This window comes from Microtus ochrogaster, linkage group LG4 (assembly GCF_000317375.1).
Source record: "Microtus ochrogaster isolate Prairie Vole_2 linkage group LG4, MicOch1.0, whole genome shotgun sequence".
Lineage (NCBI taxonomy): Eukaryota > Metazoa > Chordata > Mammalia > Rodentia > Cricetidae > Microtus > Microtus ochrogaster.
In genome coordinates this window covers 60,629,688-60,649,213 of record NC_022030.1, presented here as the reverse complement: position 1 = coordinate 60,649,213, position 19,526 = coordinate 60,629,688, and the positions used below count along the sequence as shown (strand labels likewise).

Below are 19,526 nucleotides of genomic sequence, written 5' to 3'. Positions count from 1 at the left end.
CCGTTACCCCACAAGCCTGGGACCCTACTGTTGGGAAGCGGAGTAGGCGGTAAGACGACCTGGCGGAGAGGTGCGAGAGCAGGACTGGACGCTGTTGACACTCTTGGTGAGCCTGACAAAGAAGCCAGACCCCCGGGGCATGCGGGGCTGGGATCCGGTTCCCTCCGAAGCAGTCTAGCAATAAGGCCCGCGTTGCATTGGTGACCCCACCTCCATGGTTGTTTGCTCTTGCGCTCATTTTTTTGCAACGATTTCTGGTTTTTTTAGTTTTTTCCAGACAGGATTCTCAGTGTAGTCTTGGTTGTCCCGGAACTTGCCCTGTAGACCAGGCTTGTTCCGAACTCACCGAGATCCTCCTGCCTCTGCCTCCCAAGTGCTGGGACTAAAGATGTGCGCCACCACCTCCCGGCAGTTTCGTTGTTTTTCAGATAAGGGGACCAGCTTGCAGACAAAGATGCTTGGTGCATAAATGAGCAAGTCCTTTATTTCTTAATGTTTTATGGGCAGTTTCCCATATCCTGGCTTATGGTTCTGATTCCAGACATTTAATAAGTGCTTCAGTGCATCCTTTCCAAGCAACAAATAACAGGTTCAATGGTGTTCAAAGTTTCCTAGCCCAAGAAGCTGGCCTGGATGGCACCGTATGACTGAGGATGCCTTCAGACTCCTGATGCTCATACCCTGCCACATAGAGTGGAATTCTAGGTGTGAGTCTGCAGGGAAAACATAGCAAACAAGACTAAAAAGGGTTTTGCTGTTGTTTTTAATTTAGAAAGAAGGGGATCCTGAAAATTGGTTTTGTTACTTGCTAGAAACTATAAGAAGAAGCTTTGTATAAAATGCCTGGGAATGCTGGTGGGTGCTGGGGATCTGAATTGGATCCTTAGCCTTGTAGCAAGCGTGGTACCTTCTGAACTCCTTGTTGGTTTTTCGTAACCGTACAGTTTATTTGGAAAACAGTATAGATTTGACAACAGGCTCAAATTAGTCTTTGAGATTTTTATTGTAACATCGTAAAGACCTGGCTGTGGTGGTTGACTAAGAATAGCCCTTGTTGTCCCATACTTAATCCCTAGGGAGTAAAACTCTTTGGTAGGATTAGGAGGTATGGTCTTCTTTGAGGAAGTGTGCCATTCTGAGTGTGATTTGAAGTTTCACAAGCTCATGCCAGGTCCAGACTCACTCTCTTCCTGCTGCCTATGAATCAGGATGTAGAACTCTCAGCTGCTTCTCCAGCACCGTACCTATCTGTGAGCCTGCACTGCTCCCTGCCATGATGATAATGGTCTAAGCCTCTGAAACTGTAAGCAAGCTCCCAATTGAATGCTTTCTTTTATAAAGGTTGCCTTGGCCATGGTGTCTCTTCACAGCCATAGAACAGTGACTAAGATACCTGGCCTTATGTTTCATGTACTATAGAAATTTAAAAGAATATCTTGTGTCTTGCTTGAGGCTTTTGTTGTTGTTTGTTTCTTTGTTTTTAACATAATTCTTTATTGATTCTTTGGTAATTTCATATCTTGCACCCGAATCCTGCTCAGTCCCTCCATAGAGGGGTGTGTGTGTGTGTGTGTGTGTGTGTGTGTGTGTGTGTGTGTGTAAATTCAGACTTTTAAAACGGTTATTCAAAAAAGCTGGAGATGTTGCTTAGTTGATAGTGTTTACACAAAGCCCTGGCTTTAATCCACAATTCTCCGTAAGTCTGATATGGTAGCATATACTTATAATTTCAATACTTGAGAGTTTGGAGTCAGGTGGGTCAGCAATTCAAGGTCATCGTTGGCTACATAGTGAATCTGAGGCCAGTCTGGGACACATGGAGACCCTGTCCAAGAAAAAAGGTTATTCGAGTGTCCTTCCTGTTTAATGTTCATTGACTCTAATGGTAGAATCTTTGACTATAACTGCTGCTTTGTTTATTTCTAAGTTTTTTAACTTTGTGCCAGGAATACTAATAGTTCAATGTTATACCTTTTCTAGATTGTACATCTTTGAACTATGCAGGCCACTTCAGTGGTGGAAACAGATTCTGATAAAAACTACCATAAAAATGGAGGAAACCTCCATAAAGGTAAGGAGAAGGTGGTAACTATAAATAAAAGTTTCCCTTCAGGGTTGCTGTTTTAAAGCCTCTCCCAGCAAGCTACAGTTCAGCACACTTTTAATTTTGCCATTTTCCTCCTGGGTTTATTTTAGCTGTGGACAAACTATGTATTATGACAAATTATGTAGTAGAAAAGGTGACCTTGTAAGTCCATGTAAGACCCATCTGTTTAAATTTTGATATAATACAGAATAAAAAGTTTAAGCAATATATTAACTTACTTATAGGCATAAAAATCAAATGACCAGTGTCCCAGATGTATGAAAATAACTCCTGTGTGAGTCTATGTTTACTGCAGCTTGCTGAGCATTTAATCTGCATCTTTTATCAGTAACTTCCGATCCCTCACCTGGGCTACTTTTCCCTTCCCTCTTCTGTGCCTGCTCTTCATGGCAGTCTTTCTCTTTAGTGCTAAATATTCCCATTCAGATGTAGTGTCCAGTGAATCTCAGAGTGGTGCTTGAGCAGGTAATGGCCAGTCGGTGGGTCATGAAATAAAGTAAGCTAATTGTATTTTTTTAGTGAAATGAAATAGAAAATCCCAGGATGCATTGGCCCAAGAGTAATTACATCTTTATAAGCCTTTTGTTTCACATCTGTGCACATTTTGTGTGTTATTCAGTACCCTCTCTAGTCTTCCTTCGGCATTCTTATCTACCTGCTTTCTAAGCTTCTTGACAGGCACTTTCCAAGGCTCAGTCATGACTGCCCTTTTCTGAGACTTGCAGTGACTTTCCCATCCCTCGGGATAAGATCCAGCTATCCTTAGCACCGTACTCCTCTCAGACATCTCTTCTCCTCCTTGCAGGCTGGCCTTGTTCCTGCAAGGGCCAGTTCATTCACACAGCCAGCTGCACTTGTTGGACTTATCTAAGACAAAGTTTTCCATTTTGTTTGTAAACACTTGTCAAATGTAAAGTTTTCCCCAAATTTGTCCTTCCTTTCTCTTCAGATTCTCCTGTTCCATTAGCACAATGGTCAAAACTTTTAACTGTGGTAGGTTTTTTGTGTGTTTATCTATAACCCTTAGGAAATCCATAAGCTGTGAGGGCAACACCAGTGTCCTCTTGTCTTCATGTACATACTGCCTATAACTGACCCCAGTAGGTAACCCAAAATTTATTACATACGATTTTTTTTAACATTTATTAGACCTATTCACAAGTTAAATGACTGCCCTATATAGGAAAGACTTCTCACCATTGAAAGATTTCAGAAAGCATCTTGGCACTTGCATCACCTTGAATAGCTCTAACAAACACCATTGATTAACAACTGCAGATTATTTTCTTATAGTTCTGGGGCTGGAAGTGTGAGATTGAGATGCCAGGATGGTCAGATTCTCCTGAGGTGTCTCGTCCTAGGTGGTAAATGGTTCCTATTTTATCTTGAGATGATTGGTGACTTGATGCTGTGTTTTAGGGAGGACTAACCCAATGGTGAGGGTCCTGCACTCATGCTCTCCAGAGACCATCTTTAATAACCAGCACAGTGGGGCTAGGACTGCAGAGTGGTTGTATGGAAGATGAGTTTCAATTTATTTTAGTTACTATAAGGGGTGTTTGTATTTGTCATTTGATGTAAAAGTAGCCTGGCATTTGGAGGAGCTAGGACCAGATATGTCTAGTCTTTGCCAATGTTTTGTTTCTGTAATGTTGTTATTAACATATTCTTTCACTTTTTTGAACAGATAAACCTAAGAAAGAAAATGTGTTATTTTCCAATGGTTGCAACGAAGTCAAATCAGCTTTTCCTGATGGTGAATGGGATTCTTTGGCAGCAGAACACAGAGATAGTGACAAAGAAATCAGCAGTATTGACAAGATAGATTTATCAGAACCATCTTTTTCAGCAAATCAAGATACTAATGTAGAGAATAATTTCTCTCAGTCAAGTGAATTTGAAGACAGTGTTGACTATGCTTTTTTGAATGAAACATACTTTATACATTGTTCAGAATCAAAACTCAAGAACGAAAATCTTCCACGTTTTTATTCAGAATTACGTCCTGAAGTACACAAAAAAGTGGAGACATTTTTTGACATTTTAGGAGCTCAAGATGAATCTAGTGTTAGATTGGAAAGGAGGCATGAGACTCCGGCTGGAGACTGTGGAGACCTACAGAGAAGTGACGTGGACGATGACTCCCAGCAGGAGTACCACAGCGCAGAGCAGGAGTGCATAAGTACACACTTACCTTTTGACCCAGCTAAAACAGTGGGCAAATCGAATCTAGACGTTAGCGAGTTGAAAACATCAGGCTCTGGCATTAAATGTGTTGGCAATTTAGAAGCTAATCATGTTAAGTTGGAGAGTGTTCCTAGCCCCTCTTTGGAGTCACTTGATGTTTCTGCACAAGAATGTTTGCCTCTTTCCTCTAAATCTCAGAGTTCTGATACGTCAAAAGAATATCATCAGCCCAAATTTGAAAAGTGTAAGGAACAAGAGATTGGTTTACTAAACCGTAAAGCGTTTGATATTTTTCAGAGAAGCAGCTCTCCCTTAAACCCTCAGAAAGTACCCCAAACTAAAATGTATGCTAAAGAAATGAAATCCCAGACAGCTGAAAGTAAAGATTTTTGTGGAAATAGAAATTTCCAGAACAAAACGCTACAATGCTCTGAGAGCCCTATCTCCTTTCCTCCAGATCAAACCCTTGGGACACAACTGAAGGCTGATAATCTTCACCAGACTACTGGGGCTTTCATTTTTGATGACTCAGTCATTTCTCTCTGTGGCTCTTTGCAATACAAAAGCCTCCCTGGTCCAGGCTTTTTTTCTTTTGAGCTTCCAAAGGTGGCAGTCACAGATACTCAGGCAGAAGTAGAGGACAGCTGCCTACGCCCTGTAAAAAGTGGTGCCGCAGATAAAACATGCTCTCATGATGTGAAGGAAGAGTGTCTTAAGTCAGTGCCAGATGCAGCCAGCTGTTCGCTTCCAGTTCAGCCGACACTGGATGCCAGCAGAGGGGCAAGTGCAAGATCTTCTGTACTGTCTACATCAAGCAGCACGGAGATGCCAGTGCTGAGAAGACAGCAGCCTGAGGAGTGGCAGTGTGAGAAACAAAGTGTAGCCTGTAATACCGACTGGTCCTGCAGACAGGACTGCAGGGATGCACAGACGACTGCACCAAACGGGCCAGGAAAGTCACTCTCAATGGACTCGCTCAAGCCTAGTGGGAATTCTCTGAATGAGGTAAAACCAGTAATACTAAAACCTTAATCTACGAATTTGAGAAGGTATGCAAATGGGTTGCATTCATTTGGAATCTTAATGCCAACGCCAGCTCAAGGGCAAGGGTGACAGTATGCCACAGTTCTGTCTTCTGGTGGCAGATGTTGTCGCAAAATTGTTTCAAACTTTGGTTTTGTATTTTGCCATTTAGAACTCCACATGAACATTCATTTTTGACATATATTTATGATTTTATTTTATATTGTTTTCAGAATTCCTTGGAATTAAGAAAAACATTTGATGCCACAGACAGAAAGAAACACCTTGAGAGGTAGGCCAGCTATATAAGCTTACACAAGTATATGGGGAAACTCAAAATTGTGTTTATTTTCTACATAGCATATTTAACCATCAAGAATTAAAGGGGCTTTAAGAAATTTGACAACTGGGCCACTCCTGCTATAGATACAGCTATACTGTAGCAACACAGGATGTTGGAAATTCTCACGAAGAACCTGCGGTCCCCAGCATTTCTTCAGACAGAAAGGCATCTTCTTCCCTCACTCGGGCCCGCCACATCCATACTAATTCAGTTCCTTTTCCTTTCTTTTCAATCACACATAAATTGACCCAACTAGCATCTTAGAGGAAGTGCCACATATTTGAAGAGATACATAGATACACTCCATGAAGTATTGTTAAACCTAAGCTTATTCATCATTGGTTTTACTTTGCTTTTATTAATAACCCAAAAGACAATTTGGAGCCATAAATTGGGAGTGGAAGAAACTCATTACCATAATCTGAAATCATGTACCATTTTTTTCCATTTTTCTAATGAGTTTAGTCTGGTATCCCAAAGCTAGAAAACTAAATTTAAAAATGAAACTTTCAAAACAGTCATGTCCCTATAGCTTCCCATTTTTAGGAGGAATTGAATTAAACCATGGGGAAACATAAAAAATATAAAATCTGGCTGGGTGTGGTGGTCATACCTTTAATCCCGGCATTGGGGAGGCATAAGCAAGCAAGTCTCTTGAGTTTGAGGCCAGCCTAGTTTACAGAGTGAGGTCCCACGATGGCCAGGGCTACACACAGAAACCCTGTCTTAAAAAGTTTTTTAAAAAGATTAAAATCTGTTTCTAGAAAGAGTCACTACTGTAGAATATGTTCAGAATCTTACCTAGTACTTTTATTTTAAAGGGCATTTCAGCTTTGTGAAGAGATGAATTTGCCATCAAAGTGCTGTGAGAAAACTGTCGAGAGGGCCGTGAAGGCAGAGATGCACCTTCTGGATGTCTGCTATCAGATGTGCCATCGCCACTGCAGTCATGTCTACAGACTTGTAATGGAGAGTAGAGCTGGCCTCAATAGGTGCTCGTCTATTTTAAATCTAGATGTTCTTAAGATTTATCACTCTGACTTTATACTAGAAATCTGTTTTCAATTCTTGAAATAATGGAGAAAGGTCATTGGTTAATTAAATAAAGAAACTACTTGCCCCGATAGGTTAAAACATAGGTGGGTGGAGTAAACAAAATGGAATGCTGGAAGGAAGAGGAAGTGAGCTCATACGCCATGCTCCCCTCTCCGGGGCAGACACGATAAAGCTCCAACCCAGGATGGACGTAGGCTAAAATCTTCCCAGCAAGCGCACCTTGGGGTGCTACACACATTAAAAATGGGCTAGTCCAGGTGCAAGAGTTAGCCGAGAAGAGGCTAGATATAATGGGCCAAGCAGTGTTTAAATGAATACAATTTGTGTGTTGTTATTTCAGGGCATAAGCTAGCCAGGCCACCAGGAGCTGGGGTGACAGGAATGCAACCCGTAGCTCCTACTACATTGAAAGAGAAAACATAGGCTTTAATTTTATCAGTTACCTTAAGAGTAATAAATTTAGGGCTGGAGAGATTGCTCAGCCACCAAAGACTAGGCTCAACAATATAAGTAATAAACTTCAGAAGAACTTCTTTTCCTGGGTGTGGTTATGATCTTAGCACTTGGGAGGCAGAGGCAGGAGCATGATTCAACTAGGCCAGCCTAGTCTACCTAGTGAGTTCCAGTCCAGCCAGGGCTACATTTTGAGATTTGTATCAAAAATCAAAAGTAAACAAAACACAATTGAATGTCATGGTGAGGTGTGGTTGTCGTAATTAATTCAATAAAATAAATGGGTTTGCTGTTTGTTTATAAAGTCCAAGTAAGGGTAAAGTCAGTTGGGGTTTCTTCTTGGTATTCTGTCACATTCTTTCTGGCTTACCTTTCAAGGGTTGCTAATACTGACCCTAGAAAATGTATCTACTGTGGTTTGTTTAACAGGAAAAATCATAGATCTAGTAGAGCTAGAACTAAGTATGTGGTACCGTGTTAGTGTTAGGTGAATGACATGAGCCTAAATAATGTCATTCTGTGAACTTTGACTAGGAATTTACCAAGTAATTCTGCCAAGAAGGAATTAGGATCAACACTGCTGTCTGTTCTGGGAGACTTGAAAGTTAGGTACATGAACTTGAAAGAAAAAGTCCACAAGGGCATACCGCTGGAGGAGCTGCCCCCACTGTCAGTGGAAGCCAAACTGTTATCTGCTTTCTCCGATTTTGCTTCCAGGGTATGTATGTGTTCTAGAATAAAATGTTAACTTTGTTCTGACAGAAAACGTACTAAATCTGGTTTTCTCCCCTTGTTTCTAGCTAATAGAAGAAGAGGCATGTGGGTAATTACAATTTTATCTAACATAGAACTTAACCAGCTTTAAAAACTACTTAAGCCTTATATCTAAATTCTGTTTCCTTTTGAGAACATTTAAGGAATGTGTATCTATTCAGCCTTTCAGGAGCAAATTCTGAGCTGGATAATCAAAGTGTACCTGATGTTGATACTTCTCCAAGCCTAGAAACAACATTGTCCCAGGTAAGAATTGGAGTGCAGGTGCACACGATTGTGTGTGCAGATGTGTATGCCTGTGTGTTCAGCCTCAGGAGCCACTCGCGTGTGCTTTTGTGGAGGTAGGGTAAGAGGACACATGTCACAGTAGGCATGTTCCAGTAGTAATTAATGTTCGAGATTAATTATGACAACCACACCTCGCCATGACATTTAATTGTGTTTTGTTTACTTTTGATTTTTGATACAGATCTCAAAATGTAGCCCCGGTGGACTGGAACTCACTAGGTAGATTGGGCTGGACTCAGCACTGTATTATGCCAGGCTAGCTGACTGCAAACTTTCCAGGCCATTGTCTGGTCGCCATCTCTGTCTTCCAGTATGAGATGTGGGGTGACAGACATATTCTCCTCTGCCTGGCTTTTACGTGGTTTTAGTATCTCCTCAGTGTGGGACTGCGGCTGGGCCATCATGCCCAGCTTTTTACATGAGTAAAAAGCATGATCAAATTTGGGTACATGTTTGCACAGCAAGCACTGTGCCAGCTAAGCTCTGCTCCACCATCTCATCCATTTAAGCCTTTAGTGGGTAGCCTCTAAGTAAACAGTGATTCTCAGAAGCGTTCCCTCCCTCCTTCCCACTCCACTGACTAACTTCCTGGATCCCCATGTGAGAAACTGACTGAGCAGAAGGAGTGGATGATGTTAGGCCCAGTCATGTTCAGGCAGTTGTCATCAATATGATGAAGAAGGGAACATGTAAGTCATCAGAAATCTAGAGGCTGTAGGTGAAAGGAATAGGCAAGCAATGATGCATTACCAGTGTCACTATGAGCCAGAAGGCCACACTGCTGTTTAGCTCTCATTTTGTGAGGTATAGGAATTCTTTTATTTTGGACAAGGAAAGTGTTAATTCTTCCTTTATGAGATATGTTTTGATCATTCCCCTGAGGATAACAACCAAGAAAGGTGGTTAACTGTCAGACAGGAGCACATTGCAGGCCAGGCATGGTGGCACATGTCCACAATTTCAGCACTCAGGAGTCAGTGGCGAGAAGATCACAAGTTTGATGCCAGTGCAGTCATACCCTGTAGTGAGATACTGTCTGAAAAATGAAGAAAAGGGTAAATGAGAACCCTGAAGATTGCAGAGTGGCTCAGAACCCAACTCCTTAGCAAGTACAAAGGCGGTTCTGCTTCCTGACTGACGTGCAGAATGAGAAGTAAAGTACTTGCTTTCTGCTAAGAAATTGTGCAAACAAATGATACTGGGAGACCATTCCACTGGAAAACGAATCTTTCAAAGGAAGAAATAGTAGATTCAAAGCTAAATTTTGTATGCTCAGATTGGTTACATACTGTTTAATCTGTCCATTTACCAGTCCATGCTGTTTTCCCAGTGGCAGTGTCGCTCTAGAACAGCCTGTTGATTCGGGGGAAAACTTAGGCTACAAGGAGTATTGCAGGGGACACAGCTATTGTGGAACACTGTCTAGCATGTGTAAAGCCCCATCCTTAGTGAATGAAACAAATGAATGAAATTTCTGCCCTGGCAATGCTGAAGCATGCATGGGCAGCCTGTATATGGTGGTTCTGTTGAACTTGTCCATATTGGGTTTCATGGTCTAAGTGGATGAGAACGACCAGGTTTCATCCTCAAGAGGGCACCAGATCTCATTACAGAGGATTGTGAGCCACCATGTGGTTGCTGGGAATTGAACTCAGGAGCTTTGGAAGAACAGGCAGTGGTTTTAACCACTGAGCCATCTCTCCAGCTCCCATTTTTAATATTGCAAAAAAAAAATTCTTTTAAGCAATAGGAAAGTTTAAGTGCAATATAATATAGTTTTGTGGTCTTAGTTTTGACTATAAAACAATATAATGTTACTTTTTTATTTTGTATTTAGTGGGTGGGGGGCATGTGTATGACAGTGTACATGTGGAGGTCAGGACAGCTTCTAGGGGTCAGTTCTCTTATCACATCTCGTGGGTCCTAGAGATCAAACTCGGGTTGTTAGTCTTAGTGGCAAGCATCTTTGCCCCATGAGCATCTCACTGGTCCTGAAGTTACATGATGCCTGTAAGGTTAAATTAGTTGGTTGTAAAAGACTACCTGCTGGTAGGTGTTGTCTTCAGAGGCTAGCGTAGTTACACTTTGATGTTCCTTTGTGGTTTCTTTAGATTACTCTGCATTTTTTTTTGGTTGGGTTTTTGTTTGCATTTTCAGCTATTAAAGATCAAACACAAACCGTCACATATGCTGGGTAAAAACTGCCCTTCAATCTACCCTAGCCTACAAGTGGCTTTCTTTTCAAGAAAATTTAAATGTAGAGAACACCTCAGGTCTACATACAGGGTTTTTATTTCCCATAAATGAAAGCTTATACATTGAAATGTTACTGTCTTAAAAATCATAAATACTAGCCGGGTGGTGGTGGCGCACGCCTTTAATCCCAGCACTTGGGAGGCAGAGGCAGGCGGATCTCTGTGAGTTCGAGACCAGCCTGGTCTACAAGAGCTAGTTCCAGGACAGGCTCCAAAACCACAGAGAAACCCTGTTTCGAAAAACCAAAAAAAAAAATCATAAATACTTGTATCATCACTGTACACAGCAATAGAACCTCAAATCTTACTGATGTGAATCAACAACCTATATGGCATATTTTTACTGCAAAGTCAGATGATAATGTTTTTCTGCTATAGCCTTCATTATTTGGAAGGCAAAATAATGCATGTAATGAGTGCCTGTCACCAGGTAGAATGCAGTAACCGCTAGTCCTTATCTTTCTGTTTTTATTAATCCTCAGATGTCCCTTGTAGCTGACAATAATCATCCTAAACAAGATGAATCACCCGTGAATGATGGTTTTAAAAATGGCGATATAAACATAGACTTTACTCAGCTGAAGCTCGATGATAAAGGTAAGAATGAAAATGTGTTGTTTGTGTAGCTTCCAAAAAACAAGTAATGTTGGACATGGTGGCACACAGCTTTAATCCAGCACTCGGGAGGCAGTAGCAGACACTCTGTGAGCTCAAGGCCAACCTGCTGTATATAGTGCATTCCAGGACAGACAGACATAGTGAGACTCTGCCTCCAAATATCAAAAAACAAGTAATGTTTAAAATGTCCCCAGTCTTTACTAGTTTTCCTTTCAAAGTTTATAATTCCAGATGATTATTAATTTTAATGAGCTGAAGAGCTGCAGCGTGTTTACTGAGTTTATTAAGTGAAAAATAACTTCATCAATAGTAACTGATGAAAGTGAGAGAAGAAATCTTTTGATTGACTGGGCGTCATTGTTGAGTGAAGGAAACTGGGGAGCTGAAGCCTCAGGCTGAAGAGCCTTGTGTTTGGTACCTGCTGACAGACTGGATTAGAGACTGCCTGGCTTTTTATTCCCTGATGCTCATCTCTAGGTCACCAGTAAAAGCCACCCTTGCCTTGACAGAGCTGTTTACAGCTGTGTTCCTGAGAGGCAGATATGTAAGCTTATGGTTCCCTGTGCTCAATGCCTTAGAATACAAAAGCTTTCGTGAAGTCAGTGAAGACTGGTTTGATGCAACGGAGAGGCTGACTGGAGTTGACTTCTCAGGAGCTCAGGAAAATGGAATCGAACACGATGGGTGGAACCCAAAGAGTCCATTAGGTTGGTTCTTCAGAACTGCAGGAAGATCATAACTTATCTAAAAATGGTGGTTACTTCTGTATGGTTTTGGGGGAATAAGCTATAAAAGTATTTTGTTCTTCTTTGTGCCTGTTGCTTATTTTTAAAAAGTGAGAAAATTGGTCAGTTGGAGGTGACTTTTAAAGAGCGAATACTTATTAAATTCTCGTTTCTTGAGACCCAGTGCTCAGCCCACAGGACTGAGCAGTTTTCCTGCACTGGTGACAGGAGAGATGGGTAGGAGTTGCTTCTGAGTCTTAGGCACTGCTGTTTGCTGCTCTAGCTCTTGACTCCAGTGTTAGCATCTAAACTGTGAAGAAAGGGCTTCATTTTCTCTCCAGATAGATGAGCAGATTAGTACGCTAATGAGAAAGGCAAGGTCTTAGTAGCCATGAGAGACTGCCTGGACCCAACGCTACCTCTTAATAGATGAGTAACCGAAACTCCTCTTCTATAAGATAAAATTAATAGTTGTAGCCAGTATTGTTTTGTTTTCACAGCCATTTCAAGAGGCTAAGCTACTCTTAACTAGTTATGAAAAATAGGATTCATAGGTAGGTTTTTTTCATTATTAGATAAATATTATAAAATCTGTGGTGCTTGCTTTTTCTATTTGGGATTTTGTTTTGTTTCGTTTTAAAGGCTACTATATGTATTCCAGGCTAGCTCTGAACTTGTGATCCTCATGCCTCCGCTTTTTCAATGCTGGGAATACAGGTGTGTACCAGCATACTTGGTTTAATGCTGATATCTTGTGACTTTATTATTTTTAATTTATTTATTTTGGGGATATGTGTGGGGGTATGTATGTACCATGGCATGCATATAGAGGTCAGAGGACAACTTGAAAGAGTTCATTGTCTCCTCCTACCATGTGATTCCTAAAGACAGGACTCAAATTGTCAGGCTTGGCAGTAAGTACATTTACCTGCCGTCAAGACTGACGATGACCCATATGGTAGAGTGAGAACCGGCTCCTCTAGGTTGTTCTTTGACTCCACACACGTGCACTATGGCATGCACATGCCCATGCACATACAAGACACAGAGTCGTTAAATAAGCTTTGTAGTTAACTGGAAAGAAGATGAAACATTTAACACTGTTGGCATTTTCTTTAAAATATTGCTGTCATGGTGGACATTTCTGTGATATATTTTTTCCTATATCAGAAATGAAGAATGGTGAGTTGCTTCGAAGAAGTAAAGGCTTTTTGATCCATGTTGGTGGTCTTTGCCCTTCTGTATCTGAGGTGTGTCCAGAATTTCTTTAGGGGGCTTCACTTTCAAATTTACAGATTTTTGCAGTGTCTTTTCAGTCTTTCACAAATGTTATTTTTTCTTCTTTTAGGATGACTTAAGGTCTCATTTCCAGAAATACCAAGTTTCTGACATTTCAATTTATGATTCTACTAATTACAGGTATGCATTACTAATTCAACAGGTGTGCGTTACTGTGCACCTGCTGTAACAAATGAGTGCGCAGGTGCCACTCCACGAGGGAGGCCGACTGAGCACACAGCCACGGCAGCCAGCTGGGATTCTTAGCAGCTTCTTCTCTCCAGTGGGTCTTCCTTCTGAGAGTGGCTTATGCTAGGCAGTCCTGTGTTCAGAATCCCGGCTGCTGAGATTACGGCGTCCACTGTTGCACAGCCTCCTATGGTGGATAGGGGGATTAACTGATCTTTTACATTTGTGCGGCTCTATGCCATGTCATAGCAGAAGCAGAGTTACGAAAAGGACTCAAGAAAAGGACTGTTTGAACCCCCAGCTCCTTCAGTAACTTGAAGGAATTTGAATGGGTTACTTGACCTCTCTGAGTCTCGGGTTCTTTGTAAGATGGGGATAAGAATAATAAATAGTATCATTGTCATGCTAGGAGTCGGCTGTGTAAAGCACAGTGGAGGAAAGACAGAAAGCTGGCTTGGAAGGGAATGTTTGACTCAGTTATTTCTGACCTTAGTTACTTCTGCATTGTTTTGTAGTTTTAGGTAGGTGGCTGCATTGCCCACCTGTGGTTTCAGGGAGGGCGTGCGTGTGTGGGTGTGTGTGTGAGTGTGTACGTGTCGCTACTTGGACATTTATGGATTATTCACAGCATTCAGTTACAGTGAGAATTACTTCATGGAGATACTTCATGTTCCTGTCATGAAAATGACAGCTATTGATTTCAGAGGTCAAGGCATAATTAAGAGGGATTTTGCTTGTGGTTAGAGACTTAAATTTGTAAACGTGGGTGCTAATTTTTTAATTGTAGTCAATTAAATTGTGTCTATATATGACACATTGATAGGATGTTAATGTATTTTTCTCGTGCTAAACTAGGGCTGTATCTCTTAAAATATTATACTTCATGTCCTTTTTTTGGTATCCTGAATTCTTAAAAATCTTACTGAGGTTTTTTCTTCCTTAAAATATATATTTTATGTGTAAATTTGGAAAATGCAGTTAAATATAAAACTATAAGGATATTTTAAAATTGTATACATAGTCCCATCATTTGAAAAAACTTTGCTTAAGATTTGGTGTACATATGTTCATTAACACTGTATAGAGCTGTCGGCTTAACAGCAATGGCTCTGGCCTAGCTTTCTCAATTACATAACAAAATTCTGACTAGATTGTCTAGCTTTTTCTCAGTACTGACTATAAATGCATTTTCATATATTCTGCTAAATATTTTCAAGTTTTGCCTTTAACATTTAAGCCTTTGAGCCACCTGGAGTTTATATTGTTGTACATAAAAATTAACTTGAGCCAAGCGGTGGTGGTATGTGTCTTTAATCCCAGCACTCAGGAAGCAGAGGCAGGCAGATCTCTGTTAGTTCAAGGCTAGCGTGGTCTACAGAGTGAGTTCCAGGACGACAGTCTCCAAACCTATACAGAGATAATCACTTGTCCCTAGGCCTTAGATCTGTACAAGTATATATATCATTAGACTGCAATTTTAAACATTAAATTTTAACATAATAATTTATAATTATTACAGATTATTCTATTTCCACTTTCATTTTTTCTGTATTCAGTTATCCTGTATAAACACTTTCTTATTTGGTAGTGAACACCTTTAATCCTAACCCTTAAGAGGCAGGGGCAGGCAGATCTCTTTGAGTTCAAGGCCAACCTGGTCTATCTAGCAAGCTCCAGGACAGCCAAGACTAAATAAGGAGACACTCTGTCTCAGAAAACAAAACCCAGAAACAGCAAACGCCATCTACTTACCTAGCAAGTGTAAGAACCTTTGTAAGATGAGGTAGCTATTCTTGTGAAAGTCAGCTTAGTTTTTACAAGAGTGAGCTGGAGTTGGTCATAACGAAGGCCCTTGGTCTCTGCTCTGCTGTTTTAGATATGCATCTCTTGCTTTTGCAAAAACCAGTAATGCAAAGAAGGCTGTGAAGGAGATGAATGGTATAGAAATCAACGGGAAGTCAGTGAACGTGCGGCTTGTGAAAATCCCTGGAGAGCACACACCACCACTCTTGTCCAAAAACGGGACTAGCACTAATGTGAGTCATTTGGAGAAAAATAGCAACAAAGAAGGCACCTTCACCTCTTCTGCTTGTAGACTGCCCAGAGCTAGACCAAGGCAGCTGGAGTCTGAACAGGACAGTGAGTTTCCTCCCTTGGACCAGGTTAGTTTTCCTAAGTGTTGGGTAGCGCGTTGTGTATGCTGCGCTGCTAGGAGTGCTGCTGTAATGGCAGCCTTGGTGTTGGCACAGCGGACGAGTAAGATGGCTCTTATCTTGGCTCCACCCTAACCTGCATTTGCACAGCTGCAGTTGCTCTTGTCGGGAGATCTGGAGGGCCCCACCTAGCTTCAGAGGAGCAGGTTCTCTTCCTGGGTTTACCACACCGTCCACGGCCTTTGTCTCTCTACCCCTACACAGCACCACTCTAGCAGTCTCTCCCTCAGTGTTGTTAATTTTTATAGTAACCTTACCTCATACTTCTCACGACTACAAAACATAGTTATTTCCTTTTCATAGCCTTTGTCTTCACCCATTACAGTTTTAAACGCTTCCTGGAATGTGACGGTTTCACTCAGTAAAATGTCTGGTATCCAGTGGACATTCTATAATTTTTTATGTTCAGTAAAATTCACTCTTGTTGGTGTTCATGACTAGACACATGCACTCTAACAAATCCCCATCACTAAAACGAGAACACAGCACCAGCATCCCAAAGCTCTTGTGCTGACACTTGCCACACGTGTCCTCCCAGCCTTTTCCTGACTCTGGTTGTCTGCGGATGCCTTTGGACATGTTGGTGACTGACCACCTTTCCATTCTGACCATTCACTTCTGTAAAGCCCAGCAGGGTTCTGTTTGCTGCTTGTCCTGTGCTTGATGAGCAAGCTTTTCACTTAGGTAGCTTATAGCTGTTGTCTTTATTTACGTGATCCCCTTTTTTTAGTCTGAGTCATTCTCTAAGATCTCACTTTAACTGTTGTACCATTGTCACCACTGACCTCGCTGTTGGTGTTTCCTCCCTCTGCTGCCTTCTTGAGCACCTAGCCTCTTTGACATTGGCGGTCCCTTTTAAAATACTCCCTTTCCCTGGGGGTAGGGGTAGGGGCAGGCCTTTAATCCCAGCACTTGGGAGACAGAAGCAGGTGGGTCTCTGAGTTTGAGGCCAGCCTGGTCTATAGAGTTGAGTTCCAGGACAGCCAGGGCTTCAGACCCTGTCTCGAAAAACAAAACAACAACAACAAAAAAAAATATTCCATTCATTTCCCTGACACTTCATACTTAAGGTGGGTTTTAGGCTCCACGGTTTTAGTCTACAGTAGGAGAGGAGGAAACAGGATATTCTGGGAGCTAAGCTAGATGTTTGGGGACTATGGTCCTCCCTCTGCACACACAAGCACTTTGCTATTGCAGCTGTCAGCTCCTCCTATGTCTCTCTTCATGTGGGTTCTCTGTGCGCATGGTTGCATTACCCCACATCACATGACTAGCTATAGCATTTTCAGCTGGGCTCTGACTGGATTTCTTTACTCCATGTTCCGGTTCCATAGGCAAGAACTCTACTTGACCCCAGCCTGTGCGCTTCATGTCCATTAGTCTGAAGACAACACTCTGATCCAGTCTGCTGGGGCTGCAGGCATTGGGGTTGGCAGAGGCCAAGTGTAGAGCATGCTGCGGACTCTGGATGCAAGTGTGTAGATAGAGAAGCTCCTGTTGCCATCTTTGATATACTTTTCTGTTCTCTCGCCTCTTGTACCTCTTTTGCTCATATTTTCAACATTTATTTAGGGTGTCAAGAAAAATTGTAACCAGATTGAATCTGCTCAGTTATTACCTGAGACACCTGTTCAGGTCATACCTTCAAATACATTGAACCTTCGCAGCTTCACCAAGATCATGAAGAGACTGGGTGAGCTGCATCCAGATATCAGCAGGTACTAACCAATGTTAGAACTTAACTTTATACTTGCATGTGAAACTGTGGTGTCAGAACCTCTGTTACATGTCTATTGGAGAAGTAGAATTGTTGTCTGTTTCCTCTTGTATAGAGACCACATTATAGAGGCTCTTCAGGAAGTGAGGATAAATCATAAAGGTTTTCTGAATGGTTTGTCCATCAATACCATTATCAAAATGACTTCATCTTTTCTGAGAAACTCGCTTCACGTTAGGAATAAATGAAGCAATATAGAGAGGTAAGGTAGTCATCTGCTTTTATACTCAAATATTAAAGATTTTAGTTTCTTATATCAAACTATTGATCTTAAATTGAAACTACAATACAGTAGTAAAATATTACATTTTAAATCAAGGACACTGTGTTAGTTAACTGTTGATTTAAAGCATTGTATTGGCTACTTTGCTCCTATCTGGCAGAAACACTCTATAGGAGGGAAAGTCTGCTTCAGCTTCTTGTTTCTGAGGATATAGTCCATCATGGTGGGGATGGCATGCCAGAAAGGCTCCCTGGTGGCCATTGTAGACAAGTTCCTTACAGCATGGCCAGACCATACAGCAGAGAAATAAACACTAAGGCTCAGGCTACAGTCTCCAAAGGCTCACTTTCCAGTTACCCATGTTAGCCAGCCAGCCCCTTCTAGACAGCACTGCTTCCAGGCAAATGAGGTCTTGGTTAAACTCTGCAAGGATATTTTCAAATAATTTCAAGTTGTACAAAAGGAACCATGAACTAGAAAGTTCGTGGTGCAGGGTGTGCTCAAGTCCCTACAGTGAGTGTGACACTGACAACACGTGGCTCCACCACGCTCCATTCAGCCGCAATAACTTTACTTCTAATGGAGCCTGTTTCTGCAACCAGTTCAGTAATTCAGTTAGTGATGGGATTCGCCAGTAAATAGACTAAATGAATGCATATGCTGGGTGATGGTGGCTCACACCTTGAATCCCAGCACTCAAGAGGCAGAGGCAGGTGGATCTCTCTGAGTTCTAAGCTAGCTTGGTCTACAGAGTGAGTTCCAGGACAGCCAGAGCTACATAATGAGACCTTGTCTTGAAAAACCAAACAAGTGCACATAATGTACAAGTTGAGTTATAAAATGAATAGGATAGTAACAGCCAATACCGTTATAAAATGAATAGGATAGTAACAGCTAATACCGTTATAAAATGAATAGGATAGTAACAGCTAATACCATTAGGTAAGGTTTTCTGAAACGTGGTATTTGGCATAATCAGTATATTTCGTTGTTGATTTTTCTCTTGTATTCTTAATCCTATAGAAAATCCTTGGAAGGTATGAGGACTCTTCATCAGCGAACATTCTACAGCACTTAGGGAAAGTTGTGGTAATACAATCAACAGCCTCTATATTTGAACCTCTAACACTTTATTCTAGTTGATAGTCCTCCTTTAAAATCTGGCAACAACAGATTTATCTATAGTATTAAAATCTGCATGTTTTATTAAGTTGATAAGCTTTATTTCAGAATTACTATTCAAGACTTCAAGCTGCATATTTTGGATCAGAAAAGACATCATGTCCATTTATAAATCATCATTAATAAGTGCATTTTAAAAGTACTGTCCAGAAAAAAGTTTGCTATACTGCTTCAAAATTCATTGCATATGTAAAAAAAAAATGTAATGTTGGGATTTTTCTGGAGCTCACACTGTAGTTCCGGCATTTAGGACTCGGATTGGACTATAGGGCACAGCTAAACTGAGTTGAATGTGTGCAGGATTAAAACCTGCATGAGATGCATTAGTGAGCTTTGGTGACAGTAGCGCGTTCAGATAGGTTTTCCCAGTGTGCAGGAGCCAAGCACTGACATGTTCTGACCTGTGTTCTACTGAGTGCTGTTGTATTCGAGTATAAATTGAAATAGTCTTTAAAGGCTAATGTGGGTTGCTGTCTCCTAGCATTATAGAATGAAAGCTTAACCCTGTTTGCTTTCTAATAGTAACGAATGTACTGGTTAAAGCTACATTTGTACTGATAATAACTTTAATGTTTAGTACTTTTTCAAATGTTTAAACTGTTCAATTCTTCATTGTTGTTGCTTGATTGAAAATTACCTGTTAGGCATTTGTTTATTTGATATCCTTGTGTTTAATAAAGGTAGTCAGTCTGGAGCTCCCCTGTGTCTTAGTGCTTTCTGTAATGGGAGTTCTCAAGTGCAAACCGCCTACCACTATCTGTGTGGATACATAAAATGCTAACTACCTACTCAAAGTTTTCCTCTTTTATTTTAATGGTTGTTTTGTCTCATTTAT

At 41.2% G+C, this 19,526-nt stretch overlaps 1 protein-coding gene across 1 annotated transcript; it reads left to right on the top strand.

Moving 5' to 3' along the window:
- Window positions 1-1,998: 1,998 nt before the first annotated feature.
- On the top strand, window positions 1,999-18,880 carry Rbm44 (RNA binding motif protein 44). Its single transcript, XM_013351731.1, has 15 exons — window positions 1,999-2,071; window positions 3,795-5,299; window positions 5,551-5,609; window positions 6,482-6,652; window positions 7,704-7,887; window positions 7,970-7,992; window positions 8,105-8,189; window positions 10,969-11,083; window positions 11,683-11,811; window positions 13,000-13,079; window positions 13,178-13,248; window positions 15,173-15,458; window positions 17,082-17,227; window positions 17,342-17,488; window positions 18,533-18,880. The coding sequence occupies exons 1-14, from the start codon at window positions 1,999-2,001 to the stop codon at window positions 17,472-17,474; spliced, it is 3,060 nt and encodes a 1,019-aa protein (XP_013207185.1). The 3' UTR covers window positions 17,475-17,488; window positions 18,533-18,880.
- The last annotated feature ends 646 nt before the right edge of the window (window positions 18,881-19,526 follow it).

Coding starts and splice junctions, on each gene's coding strand:
- Rbm44 (XM_013351731.1), top strand. CDS start 1,999: ATGCAGGCCACTTCAGTGGTGGAAACAGATTCTGATAAAAACTACCAT. Junction 5,610..6,481: donor AGAAAGAAACACCTTGAGAG/GTAGGCCAGCTA, acceptor TTTATTTTAAAG/GGCATTTCAGCTTTGTGAAG. Junction 7,888..7,969: donor TCTCCGATTTTGCTTCCAGG/GTATGTATGTGT, acceptor CCTTGTTTCTAG/CTAATAGAAGAAGAGGCATG.